The sequence below is a fragment of the Bubalus kerabau genome, chromosome 8 (assembly GCF_029407905.1).
Source record: "Bubalus kerabau isolate K-KA32 ecotype Philippines breed swamp buffalo chromosome 8, PCC_UOA_SB_1v2, whole genome shotgun sequence".
Lineage (NCBI taxonomy): Eukaryota > Metazoa > Chordata > Mammalia > Artiodactyla > Bovidae > Bubalus > Bubalus kerabau.
The window spans coordinates 34,447,505-34,462,140 of NC_073631.1; the positions used below are offsets into that span (position 1 = coordinate 34,447,505).

Genomic DNA, 14,636 nt, shown 5'->3' on the forward strand with positions numbered 1-14,636 from the left:
ATGGTCAACCCCACTGTGTTCTTCGACATCGCTGTCGATGACGAGCCCTTGGACCGGGTCTCTTTTGAGCTGTTTGCAGACAAAGTTCCAAAGACAGAAGAAAACTTTCATGCTCTGAGCACTGGAGAGAAAGGATTTGGTAATAAAGGTTCCTCCTTTCACAGAATAATTCCGGGATTTATGTGCCAGGGTGGTGACTTCACATGCCATAATGGTACTGGTGGCAAGTCCATCTATGGCGAGAAATTTGATGATGAGAATTTCATTCTGAAGCATACAGGTCCTGGCATCTTGTCCATGGCAAATGCTGGCCCCAACACAAACAGTTCCTGGTTTTTCATCTGCACTGCCAAGACTGAGTGGTTGGATGGCAAGCATGTGGTCTTTGGCAAGGTGAAAGAGGGCATGGATATTGTGGACGCCATGGAGCACTTTGGGTCCAGGAATGGCAAGACCAGCAAGATCATCACCATTGCTGACTGTGGACAAATCTAATAAATTTGACTTGTGTTTTACTTAACCACCAGACCATTCCTTCTGTAGCCCAGGAGAGCACCCCTTCACCCCCATCTGCTCGAAATATCCTATAATCTTTGTGCTCTCGCTACAGTTCTTTGGGTTCCATATTTTCCTTATCCCCCTTCAAGGTTAGCTGGATTGCAAAGTTAAATTTATGATTATGAAATAAAAACTAAACAATTAAAAAATACATAAATCTGAGTCTATGCTTTATTTAGATTTCTTTAAAAACTAATTAACAGCAAGTAGGAAGATTTTCTTTACCCAAAGACAGGACACTTTCAACACCATGTCACCCAGCTTTTAACCACAGAGTTGTTTTATTTTGAGTGTTGTTATTTAAACCACAGCACATCCAAATAAGTGTAGTTTAGAAGAAAACATGATTATAAGGGGCTTCTACACTTTGTAAGAAGTACATTTTAATAGTGTCCTTTGTAATAGCTTCCTTTATCTTGGAATGTTTTCTAGCGAGAGTACCAATTGCACAAATATAGGGTAGGACAAGATCTCCAGCTTTAGGTTGGCAATTTGAATATCCCCTGAGGAAAATGATACAAGTTTTATAAATGGAAGAAAAAACAAAGAAGATGCCAGATTCTTCAACTTAGCTATCTCTCCCTATCAGTGATTAGGTAATAATCAACAGTCACATTTGGGGATGAATTTTCTAAGTAAAGCAGAAGCATGTCACTGACTAGAATTACGAAATCTTTCCACTGCTTCAAGATGCTTTTTATTGATAAAGAAATTTTAAGGAAATTTAAAAAGAGAAATCTTTCAATTCCCTTATTTTTCCAAGTCTAAAATGATCAAAGAACCTCTGTAATAATATATTAAGAGGTGTTTCTCTCCCAAAAGTACAGCCTATATATCCTTATAATAATGGTCTGATCCATTTCTATGTGCTTTCTTGTACAGATATAGTGTTAAATGCTTTACAAATCCTGTATCTCACAGAAGCCTTCCCAAAACTGAACTGGTGGCAAGGTGTGTGTGTGTGTGTGTGCGTGGCAGGGTGGGCGGAGGGGGGTGGGGGTGTCGTAATTTCTCCCATTCTACAGACGAGGAAAATAAAGTCCAGAGAAGTTAAGTAATTTGCAGCTGCTAAGAGCTACAGCTAGTCTTAGCTGCATTCAAATCCAGTTTCTTTGACTTCAAACACCTTCTCTCTCTCTTTTTATTTTAATATTTATTTGTTTATTTGGCTGTGTCAGGTCTTACTTGCAGCATGTGGGTTCAGCACATAGGCTTAGTAGTGAAAGGTTGTTGTTGAATCACGCAAATACACCGGGATTCTTGGCCCCTGGAGGAGAAGAATTCAATCCGGGGCCAGAGACGAGGCTTGATCGCTCAGAGCTTTTGTGTAATAAAATTTTATTAAAGTATAAAGGAGATAGAGAAAGCTTCTGACATAGGCATCAGAAGAGGGCAGAAAGAGTACCCCCCTGCTAGTCTTCAGCTGGATGTTATATAGTCACTAGCAGTCTGTTAATGAAAGAAAGGAATGTCTTAAAATTCAGAATGGCACCAGGCCCCTCACCCATAAGATGCATTTTGGGATAATCTTGGCACCAAATGGTTTATCCTGGGCCATAAAATGATTAACTTGAATCTTAAAGAAGGGCAGACCACCATACAAATAGTTTCATTCACATAGATTAGGGGAACAATATCTGAGTATAACATACTGGTTTGTCAAGTAGGTTCTGGGCCAAGAGGCGGAACCGACTTGGAGACAGAGTTTGGGGTAAAGGCGTAGTACATTAGCATAGCTTAAGACAAACATTTCCGTAAGAAAAAGGCATTGGTTATCTCTAGGCTCAAGAATAGCTAACTTCAGGTGAAACCAGGTGTCATTATGGCAACACAGTATTTTAAGAGAAACTTCCCTTTAAATTTGTATAGAGAAGGAAAAAAATATTGCTAGTTTGTTTCCTCCTGCCGCTTAAAAGAGATAACAATGTCTGACACTTGCAGGCTATTTCCTCCATTTGGAGACCCCTCTCTCCTTGGGGACCCCTAGATTTCCTATCAACCTGCCTAGGAAATGACTCTCTCAGTAGCTCCTTGGCATGTGGGATCTTAGTTCCCCAACCAGGCATTGAACTCACATTCCCTGCATTGCAAGGTGGAATCTTAACCACTGGATCACCAGGGAAGTCCCAAAACACCTCTTCTTAAAGGCTACTCTACTGCCTCTCTCGAAGACCCAACTGTCTCATCAGTTGTGTTCACTAAGCCAGGACAACTTCTCAGCAGATTAGAGACCCGTGGTGACCCATTATGTCTTGAGGTAGCACAACTCACCAGCCAGCTGGCCTCTGCTCACCTGTGAGGCTCACAAACCATCCCTCTAAATGGTGATGGTCAGTACTGTGCTGGCGAGGTTCATCAAGGCTGCCAGGGTGGCCACAGCTGCAAAGTAGACCACCTACAGAAGGAAGGGAAAGGGAGTTTGGAACCCAAGAATGAACTGTCTCAGCTCATTGTAATACATACAGTTATTTATCTGATAGCTTGAAGAACATCTAAATGAACCTGAAGACTTGAGAGAAAGCGTTTCAAGGCAGGTTTGAAGCCAAATATTGCGCTTATTCTAAGCATTTTCTTCTTCCACCCTAGTGGCACCAGATCCGGTGCTAATTTGTACCTTGCAGACAGACTCTGCTGTTCTATTGCCTTCATCCCTGGGGTATGTAGACTCTGATTCACAAATTAGGGGTGAGGAGAACACTAGTTAAAGGTTAGCTAGATCCCACATCAGTAAGCAGGGCCATCCAGTGATGACTCACCAAAGGGCATGCAGTCTCATCTGTGACTTTCATGCCCATGGCACCAGGGGGAGACAGTGACACACTTGGGGTGAGCCAGCCACGCCACACTTGCTCCGTCTCCCTTCTGTAAGAGAATACCAGCATCAGGACGACATAGCAGGTGGGGACAGAGGCATTCCAAGTGAAGAGCAAGGTGTGAGCAACTGCAGAGAGAAACGGTATTTCCTCTTCATTTTAAGAGACAGGTTACAAATATATCATTGTTTAATGCAGAATAACTGCATTCGGCCAAATCCCCATGTCAACCAGGGCTCTTATTTCCATCAGCTATCACAGGCTGAGTAGGAGGCAAGGAGCAGGCTTGTGTGCTCACTAAAGGCAAAGCCTTTACAATCAAAAGAAGGAAAGAAAAGAAAAAAGCTGGGCTTTTCAAATAAATGAAAACATGCTTTGAGAGAAAGATGACATGAAAAGCAGGATGTTCAATAAATCAAAGCTTAAATTTTTCTGATTTACTTAAAATTTACTGATATATCACACTCTTCTGGATTTAATTCATGACTCAAATTATCAATATGGCCTAAGGACCAACAGTCAAAATTTTAAATAAGTTAACCTGTTCAATGCAATGGCTTCAGAGACTGCTTTGTGAAGCCTCCTAGGTGGAATGAAAACAATCAGGCTGACTGGTAATCACAAGAATTGGAAAAACTTAGGAAATCCTATATTCTTCTTCAGTAAAAGAAGGTTAAAGATATATTAGAGGCAAAAGCTAAAAATAGATTGGCATTTGAACAAATAAGTCTCCAGATATTAGTTTCCAGTTCAGATAGATTACTTGGTACAAAAGATATCTTTTACATGTAGAAATTGTCTTTAATAAAAATAACATGACTATTATACACAGGTAATACCAGAGTATTAAAAAGAAAATATATTTTCAGGAATTTAATATTAAAAATCTGTGGTGGATAAAAAAATCTAAAAACCGTAATAAAATATTCTAAATATAGTACCAGGGAATGACAGGAAGCTGGATAACTCTTTTTCTAGCTCTTATACTTTATGCCCTATTGCTATTAAGTTCATATCTGTATTTTATTTTGCTAAACAAAAAATTCAAGTGTGGCCATAATTTACCATATAATTATTTATGTACTACCCTTTTATCCTTGGTTTCCTGTCAATCCAATCATTAAAACCCCAAATATTAATACAGATCCAGCACCACTAAGCCAAACACTGCTATTAGTAGAAGATGGTATCCATATAACCCTACCAGGAACACAGATATGGCAAAAGTGCCATATGTGGTCTCCCTGCAAGGCAGTATAAGCAAAACATGTTTTATTTATTTTTTTTTTTTTTTTTGCAAAACATGTTTTAATCATTGATCTAAAAGATGAAACAAAGTTAAAATCCAGAAAGATGCATTTCTCCCAAAGGACATATATCAATTTTATGCAGGATTTAAAACCTGAGTGTCCAAAATTATATTTTTATGCAGTACAGATATAACATTTTTAATGCAATACAGTTACACTTTTAAAAAGCTGGGTGTGCTAAGTGCATTCTAAGTAGCTTCAGTTGTGTCTGACTCTTTGGGACTCTATGGACTGCAGCCCACCAGGCTTCTCTGTCCATGAGATTCTCTAGCCAAGAATACTGGAGTGGGTTGTCATACCCTTCTCCAGGAGATCTTTCCAACCCAGGGATTGAACCCATATCTCTTACATCTCCTGCATTGGTAGGCAGATTCTTTACCATTAGTGCCAACTGTTAAGCCCAAAAAGCAGGACAGAATATATTTTAAAATCTTAAAACACCAAAGAGCCAAGAAGCCCATGAGAAAATATCAAATGAATACTTGGAGAATTAGAATTCTAAGAATTAAGCCCAGGGAACACTGAGATATCTGCCGATTCAGAAGAAACAGCTGTGAAACAGAACTGCAGTTTTAGTGCCTTAGAAAGTCAGATGATGGAAGTCTATGCTCACCAAAAGACAAAGATAAAATAGGTCCTACTTTAAGCTGAGCTATAACTCTATCCTCAGGGTAAATTAGAGTAAACTAACCATTGCCTCAACTCTTAGTCCAGCTTTACTCCATCTGATGGTCTAAAAAACCTCAAGTCTTGAACTTGAGGCTTGAGATTCAAACCTCAAATTTAAACTGGTTCCAAGTGGGTCATGCCAATAGATTTCAGATATTTAAATTATCAGATACAGACTGCAAAACAATAATGCTTAATATATTTAATAAATGCAAAGTCTGACAATCTGAGCAAGGAATTGGAAACAAGTGACATAGGCAGTTTAAAAAGGAACTAAATAGAAATTCTAGAACTGAAAAATATTGCAACAGAAAGTAAAAATTCAATCGATAAGTCCTATAGTAGATTACAACTAAAGAGCAATTAACTAACTACAGATATATCTGAAGAAAAACCCAATATAAAACACAGAAAGACAAATGGAGGGAAACATGGTAGGAATGAAAATGAAAAAGGAGAAAAAGAAATATAATGGATCAAACGGAAGACACAAAATAACATGGTAGGTTTAGCGTAACTATATCATGAGTTACCCAGTAAGTATCAGTTCCATTCAGTTCAGTTCAGTTGCTCAGTCGTGTCCGACTCTTTGCAACCCCATGAATCGCAGCATGCCAGGCCTCCCTGTCCATCACCAACTCCCAGAGTTCACTGAGACTCACATCCATCGAGTCAGTGATGCCAGTCAAGTGGGCCTTAGAAAGCATCACTACAAACAAAGCTAGTGGAGGTGATGGAATTCCAGTTGAGCTATTTCAAATCCTGAAAGATGATGCTGTGAAAGTGCACTCAATATGCCAGCAAATTTGGAAAACTCAGCAGTGGCCACAGGACTGGAAAAGGTCAGTTTTCATTCCAAGCTCAAAGAAAGGCAATGCCAAAGAATGCTCAAACTACCGCACAATTGCACTCATCTCACATGCTAGTAAAATAATGCTCAAAATTCTCCAAGCCAGGCTTCAGCAATACGTGAACCGTGAACTTCCTGATGTTCAAGCTGGTTTTAGAAAAGGCAGAGGAACCAGAGATCAAATTGCCAACATCCGCTGGATCATGGAAAAAGCAAGAGAGTTCCAGAAAAACATCTATTTCTGCTTTATTGACTATGCCAAAGCCTTTGACTGTGTGGATCACAAAAAACTGTGGAAAATTCTGAAAGAGATGGGAATACCAGACCACCTGACCTGCCTCTTGAGAAATCTGTATGCAGGTCAGGAAGCAACAGTTAGAACTGGACATGGAACAACAGACTGGTTCCAAATAGGAAAAGGAGTACGTCAAGGCTGTATATTGTCACCCTGCTTATTTAACTTATATGCAGAGTATATCATGAGAAACGCTGGACTGGAAGAAGCACAAGCTGGAATCAAGATCGCCAGGAGAAATATCTATAACCTCAGATATGCAGATGACACCACCCTTATAGCAGAAAGTGAAGAGGAACTCAAAAGCCTCTTGATGAAAGTGAAAGAGGAGAGTGGAAAACTTGGCTTAAAGCTCAACATTCAGAAAGCGAAGATCACGGCATCCCGTCCCATCACTTCATGGGAAATAGATGGGGAAACAGTGGAAACAGTGTCAGACTTTATTTTTTTGGGCTCCAAAATCACTGCAGATGGTGACTGCAGCCATGAAATTAAAAGACGCTTACTCCTTGGAAGGAAAGTTATGACCAACGTAGATAGCATATTCAAAAGCAGAGACATTACTTTGCCAACAAAGGTCTGTCTAGTCAAGGCTATTTTTCCAGTGGTCATGTATGGATGTGAGAGTTGGACTGTGAAGAAGGCTGAGCGCTGAAGAATTGATGCTTTTGAACTGTGGTGTTGGAGAAGACTCTTGAGAGAGTCCCTTGGACTGCAAGGAGATCCAACCAGTCCATTCTGAAGGAGATCAGCCCTGGGATTTCTTTGGAAGGAGTGATGCTAGAGCTGAAACTCCAGTACTTTGGCCACCTCATGCAAAGAGTTGACTCATTGGAAAAGACTCTGATGCTGGGAGGGATTGGGGGCAGGAGGAGAAGGGGACGACAGAGGATGAGAAGGCTGGATGGCATCACTGACTTGATGGACGTGAGTCTGAGTGAGTCTAAATGTTCAAATTAAAGGATAAAGAGTGACAAATTGGATTTTATAATACAACTAAATGCTTCTTACAAGAGATACATTAAAACAAGAGAAAAAGAAAGATTAAAGAAAAGGACATATAATAACATCCATGCAAACACTAACTGAAAGAATCCATGTCACTAAATTGATATCAGACAAAGTAGACTTCAAGGCAAAAAAAGCATACTTGAAATAAAAAGAATCACTTCACAATGATAAAGGCTCAATTCATCAGGAAGATATAAAAATTCTAATTTTGTATGTACCCAATAACAACGGATCAAAATACATGACTTGAAAATTGTGCAGAATTAAAAGAAGAAACAGACAATCGTTGTGGGAGATTTTAACTTACCTCCTCCCTCTTGGTAACTGATAGAACAAGTCAAAAATAAATACATACTAAGAATATGTACTTCTTATTGTTTGTTGTTTAGTTGCTAAGTTGTGTCCAACTCTTTGTGACCCCATGGACTGTAGCCCACCAGGGTCCTCTGTCCACGGGATTTTCCAGGCAAGAATACTGGTGTGGGTTACTGTTTCCTCCTCCAGAGGATTTTCCTGACCCAGGGTTTGAACCTATGTCTCCCGCATTGCAGGTGAATTCTTTACTGCTGAGCCGCCAGAGAAGCCCATATAAGTCATATATTATATATATGTATCATATATATGTGTGTATGTGTTTATGAGTGTGTGTGTGTGTGTGTGTGTGTATTCTACATGAAGGTTATGTTTAAAACAGTGTACGTGACAACTTCAGAATATACATGCTATGGTTTGAGGGTGGATCTAGCTTGGTCCACCATGGTCAGGAAAACCATGGGTTTGAAGGTCTTGAGAAAAGAGATCGCAAACTGCAAACAAGAAAATCCAGGGGTTGGGGTATAAAGTACTGAAGAGAGAGTAGGTAGTGGGAAGGATGAAGCAAGTCCAGTGGAGATTCTTTTTTTCCAGAAAGAATAGGAAAGAGTGGTGGATAATTGAAGCCACTGGGCTCCTCTGTGGATTCCCAGCTACAGGGGCCTCATATCATATCCATCACATCCACTACACACACTGAGATGTGGGTCTGTCTCAGCTCTTCATCCAAGAACCCTCTCTTGCTTCCCTCCTGCCCACCTTGACCATCATCCCTTATTCTCACCTTCCTGACATCCTCATCAAAATAGCACCTGATCCCATATGTGCCAGCCACTGATGCCCCAGTCTTCCTGGCCTCCCCCATGTGACCTCCAGTGTGTCTTCCACATTTTAAAGAGCCCCACTGAAAGCCCTTTTCATCAGTTCCCACCAGCTTCCACTACTTAGCTGCATTGCCATGTCTTCTATAGAGGGTACTGCCAATTCAGATCCATCTTTGCAAACCTCATTCAGAATAGCCCTAACAGAGTAGCAGGGATTCCTTCCTTCCTCCCTCTCTCTATCTTCTCTCTCTCCTTTCTTCCCTCACTCCCTCCCTTCCATCCCTCTTTCCTGCCAGCCCTCTTTTATATACTCATGCATTCAAAATTTAATGAGCATCTACTATCTTTCAGGAATTTTACCAGGCCCTGGGGATAAAATGGTTAAAGAAAAAAGTTCAACAGGGTTCTTGCTCTTCTGTTTTCCAGGGATAACAAACAATAGACAAGACTTTATAACCTGGTATGATGAGTTTCTTGGATGGGGTTGGGTGTCATGCAGTCAACCCCACAAGCCAGGCATGGAGAAACTATGGCAGGTCACTTAGGAGGTTCTCTGGGACCCAAAGGGCAGCACAAAGCACTGAGGAAGGACATTAAATTTGGACATACCTTCTCCTGACACAGGAGCACCACCCAGCCGCCCACCTCCATGCTGGAAGACTAAGACCTTGAGTCCTTCACACCTGTAGAGATCACCAGCCCTGTGCCCTTCCCCCAGGTGCACCCACTCTGCTGCCCATACCACAGCCCAGCCCTGGACAAATCTTCCAGTGATGGCTATAGCATTGAGGAGCAAGGTCTTTGGCCAGTAGCACAGTCTGCCCCAGGCCAGCCCCACTAGCTCCCAGCTACTAGCATGAACTTGTTGGGAGCTGACTTCTCACGTGGGTCTTCCATCTGGCCCAGCCAGGGGATAGGGTCTAGCTAGGGGTATATTACCTGCCACTGGCTGATCTCACTTCAAATGCATATCACTAATTGTCCTTGGGGCCTTCGGGTGCCCTACCCTCTGTTTTTCTTGTTCATTTACTTTCCAACTCTCCTGATTTCTCTTCTCTCTTGCAACATTTCCTACCCTCACTCTGAGCTAATAGGTTTGTTTACTAAGTCACTAAAGACGCTTACTCCTTGGAAGGAAAGTTATGACCAACCTAGACAGCATATTCAAAAGCAGAGACATTACTTTGCCAACAAATGTCCGTTTAGTCAAGGCTATGGTTTTTCCTGTGGTCATGTATGGATGTGAGAGTTGGACTGTGAAGAAAGCTGAGCGCCGAAGAATTGATGCTTTTGAACTGTGGTGTTGGAAAAGACTCTTGAGAGTCCCTTGGACTGCAAGGAGATCCAACCAGTCCATTCTAAAGGAGATCGGTCCTGGGTGTTCTTTGGAAGGACTAATGCTAAAGCTGAAACTCCAGTACTTTGGCCACCTCATCTGAAGAGCTGACTCATTAGAAAAGACTCTGATGCTGGGAGGGATTGGGGGCAAGAGGAGAAGGGGACGACAGAGGATGAGATGGCTGGATGGCATCACCGACTCCATGGACGTGAGTTTGAGTGAACTCCAGGAGTTGGTGATGGACAGGGAGGCCTGGTGTGCTGCGATTCATGGGCTTGCAAAGAGTCAGACATGACTGAGCGACTGAACTGAACTGAACTGAAAGATATAAAAGCAGTGGAAGAGGACTTCCTTTAGTTCCCATCACCACAACTTCCCACCTGTCCACACCTGTGGCTCCAACTTTACCTCCTGTTTCTATGGGCACCAGCAAAGCTGGCTCCTCACTACATCTCTCTCTCTCTCCCATTTCCCAGGACATTGATCCTTTTTTTTTTTTTTTAAGTGATGTGTCCTTACTATAGTAAAGTTAAAATCACAAAGAGATGTTTCATATAGAACACTGGAGAGGGATGCTCTTGGTGATCCAGTCATTAAGACTCCAGGCTTCCATTTCCAGGCACAGGTTTGATCCTTGTTCAGGGAATTAAGGGGCTTCCCAAATGGTTCAGTGTTTAAGAATCCACCCACCAATGCAGTAGACATGGGTTTGATCCTTGGGTCAGGAAGATCCCCTGGAGAAAGAAATGGGAACCCACTCCAGTATTCTTGTCTGAAAAGTCCCATGGACAGAGAAGCCTGAGTCAGATATGACTCAGCAACTGAGTAAGCACAGGGAACCAAGATCCCCTAAGCCATGTGGTGTGGCCAAAACACAAAAAACAACAACAGGAAAAATGGGGAGAATCACTCAAAATATTTATTCTAAGGGTTTAATGTAAGTTTGGAGGTAAAATAGTCACAAGGCTTCTATCAGCAATGGGACATCTCCCTGGGGTCACGCAAGGAGACAGGCAAGCCATAGACTACAGTGCACCCCCAGTAAGATACTTGAATCAGGGGGCCTGGGGATGTTGCAGGTTGACACAGAGAAGAGGGACTCTTGGGCCTGCTCCAAGCCAGCCCTGCTACAGAGCCTCTGTGGAGCAGTCAGTGTGACAGTCGGCCACATCCCAGAGGTTACCAGGAAACAGGGGCCAGCCAGTATTGATATACTTCAACACAATACCAGCCATCAACACCAAACGCTAAGTCATCAGACAAATGTGCGATTATGGTGGTAAGGGACTTATAGACACTTACAGACTTTCTGGCCCAGGCCATTCAATTCTAGGCCTGCCTCCAAGGGCACGTGACTATGAATCCCAGTGATGGTTAGGTGGCTATTGTTAGTTTGGGAATTCATTTCAATCCATCCGCAATGGGCATGCAGCATTCTTTCTAAAAGAAAGCTTACTTTGGGGCCAAGGGCTAGGGAAGGGGACAGGAGGAACTCGAGTAATGACCATCAGTTGCTATGATCAACAAATGGGCTTCCATTTAAACAGCCCAGATATCAAGATTATCTTATAGTGGTTGGGAGAAAGCAGACATTAGAACAATTGCTGAAAGCTCTGAAGGCATTTTCTTTCTTTGTTAAGTCTGATAACTCAGACTGAGCTGGGGCTTTTTGTAATAGGCAGGCAGATCCTTCTTATACAAATAAGAGAACATATAATCACCTATTACAGAGCCTTGCAAACAGAGGACACTTGCTCAACTGTGGCTAAAAATACATTGAACGGTAGCATATATTCTATTCTGCTGCATAATGTCCATCACAGTGAGAACAATCTCTAAAAGTAAACTGTATATTGAAATGTACTACCAAACTCGAAAGGGAAACAAAACCTAGTTTAAGGATGGTTAGAGTTTCTGTTTCACTGTGCAGACAGACAAGAAACCTGAAGTCTCTTTTGGGCACCATTTACCTTCTTGTTAAACAGCAACAGGATATAGTGAAGAATGAGTTTTAGCTCTACTTTCACTTAAAATCATTTTTGTCACCTAGTAAAAACAGAACCGTATCCCCTCTAGAGAAAAGGGGCATCTGTTTAGCAAATGGAAAGTAGCTGGCGTTTTCCCTTTTTCTCATTAACAGAACATCAATCTTGTTCTGGGAGACAGCGCATCCCTAGCCCCAGGGGATGAATCATAACTGATGTGGTCACTTATTGTAATGGCACGCCCCAGACTTCCTGCAGCTAGGATTGGCCTCTGTCTGTTCTAGCCGCTCAAGTGGAAATAGAAATCTGCAGTCTTCTGGCAAAGATTTTGCTTTTTCTTTTTTTGCCAACATCCATTATTATTTTTTAAATTATACACATACGAACAGGTGTGAGGTGACATCTCATTCTGTTTTTTTAATTTTTATTTTTTAATTGTGGTCCAGTTGATTTACAGTGTTTCAGGTATACAACAAAGTGAGTTAGCTCTCTCCATATATAAACATATAAGTATATATATATTTTATATTCTTTTCCATTATAGCTTATGAGAAGATATTCAATGTAGTTCCCTGTGCTATACACTAGGTCCTTGTTGTTTATCTATTTTACATATGAAAAGTGAAAGTGTTAGACTCTCAGTCCTGTCTGACTCTTTACAACTGTAGCCTTTGACTAAAGCCCTTGATTGTGCGGATCACAACAAACTCTGGAATATTCTTAATGAGATGAGAATACCAGACCACATTACCTGCCTCCTGAGAAACCTGTAAGCAGGACAAGAAGTGACAGTTAGAACTGGACATGGAACAACAGACTGGTTCAAAATTGAGAAAGGAGTATGTCAAGACTGTATATTGTCACCCTATTATTTAACTTATATGCTGAGAACATCATGGGAAATGCTGGGCTGGATGAAGCACAAGCTGGAATCAAGATTGCCAAAGGAAATATCAACAACCTCAGATATGCAGATGATACCACTTTAATTGCAGAAAGTGAAGAGGAACTAAAGAGCCTCTTGATGAAAGTGAAAGAGGAGAGTGAAAAAGCTGGCTTAACACTCAACATTTAAAAAACTAAGATTGTGGCATTCAGTCTTATTCAGATCAGATCAGATCAGTCGCTCAGTTGTGTCCAACTCTTTGCGACCCCATGAATCACAGCACACCAGACCTCCCTGTCCATCACCAACTCCCGGAGTTCACTCAAACTCACGTCCATGGAGTCGGTGATGCCATCCAGCAATCTCATCCTCTGTCGTCCCCTTCTCCTGCCCCCAATCCCTCCCAGCATCAGAGTCTTTTCCAATGAGTCAACTCTTCGCATGAGGTGGCCAAAGTACTGGAGTTTCAGTTTAGTATCACTCCTTCCAAAGAAATCCCAGGGCTGATCTCCTTCAGAATGGACTGGTTGGATCTCCTTGCAGTCCAAGGGACTCTCAAGAGTCTTCTCCAACACCACAGTTCAAAAGCATCAATTCTTCGGCGCTCAGCTTTCTTCACAGTTCAACTCTCACATCCATACATGACCACAGGAAAAACCATAGCCTTGACTAGACTAACCTTTGTTGGCAAAGTAATGTCTCTGCTTTTGAATATGCTATCTACGTTGGTCATAACTTTCCTTCCAAGAAGTAAGTGTCTTTTAATTTCATGGCTGCAGTCACCATCTGCAGTGATTTTGGAGCCCAAAAAGATAAAGTCTGACACTGTTTCCACTGTTTCCCCATCTATTTCCCATGAAGTGATGGGACCAGATGCCATGATCTTCATTTTCTGAATGTTGAGCTTTAGGCCAAGTTTTTCACTCTCCTCTTTCACTTTCATCAAGAGGCTTTGAGTTCCTCTTCACTTTCTGCCATAAGGGTGGTGTCATCTGCATATCTGAGGTTATTGATATTTCTCCCGGCAATCTTGATTCCAGCTTGTGTTTCTTCCAGTCCAGCGTTTCTCCTGATGTACTCTGCATATAAGTTAAATAAACAGGGTGACAATATACAGCCTTGATGAACTCCTTTTCCTATTTGGAACCAGTCTGTTGTTCTAATTGTTCAGTTCTAACTGTTGCTTCCTGACCTGCATACAAATTTCTCAAGAGGCAGATCAGGTGGTCTGGTATTCCCATCTCTTTCAGAATTTTCCACAGTTTATTGTGATCCACACAGTCAAAGGATTTGGCATAGTCAATAAAGCAGAAATAGATGTTTTTCTGGAACTCTCTTGCTTTTTCTATGATCCAGTGGATGTTGGCAATTTGATCTCTGGTTCCTCTGCCTTTTCTAAAGCCAGCTTGAACATCTGGAAGTTCACAGTTCACATATTGCTGAAGCCTGGCTTGGAGAATTTCGAGCATTACTTTACTAGCGTGTGAGATGAGTGCAATTGTGCGGTAGTTTGAGCATTCTTTGGCATTGCCTTTCTTTGGGATTGGAATGAAAACTGACCTTTTCCAGTCCTGTGGCCACTGCTGAGTTTTCCAAATATGCTGGCATATTGAGTGCAGCACTTTCACAGCATCATCTTTCAGGATTTGAAATAGCTCAACTGGAATTCCATCACCTCCACTAGCTTTGTTCGTAGTGATGCTTTCTAAGGCCCACTTGACTTCACATTCCAGGATGTCTGGCTCTAGCTGAGTGATCACACCATCGTGATTATCTGGGTCATG

General features: G+C 41.7%; 1 protein-coding gene across 1 annotated transcript; it reads left to right on the forward strand.

Moving 5' to 3' along the window:
- On the forward strand, window positions 1-657 carry LOC129659019 (peptidyl-prolyl cis-trans isomerase A-like). The gene has a single exon (XM_055590003.1). It carries the CDS (start codon window positions 1-3, stop codon window positions 493-495), a length of 495 nt encoding a protein of 164 aa, XP_055445978.1. The 3' UTR covers window positions 496-657.
- The last annotated feature ends 13,979 nt before the right edge of the window (window positions 658-14,636 follow it).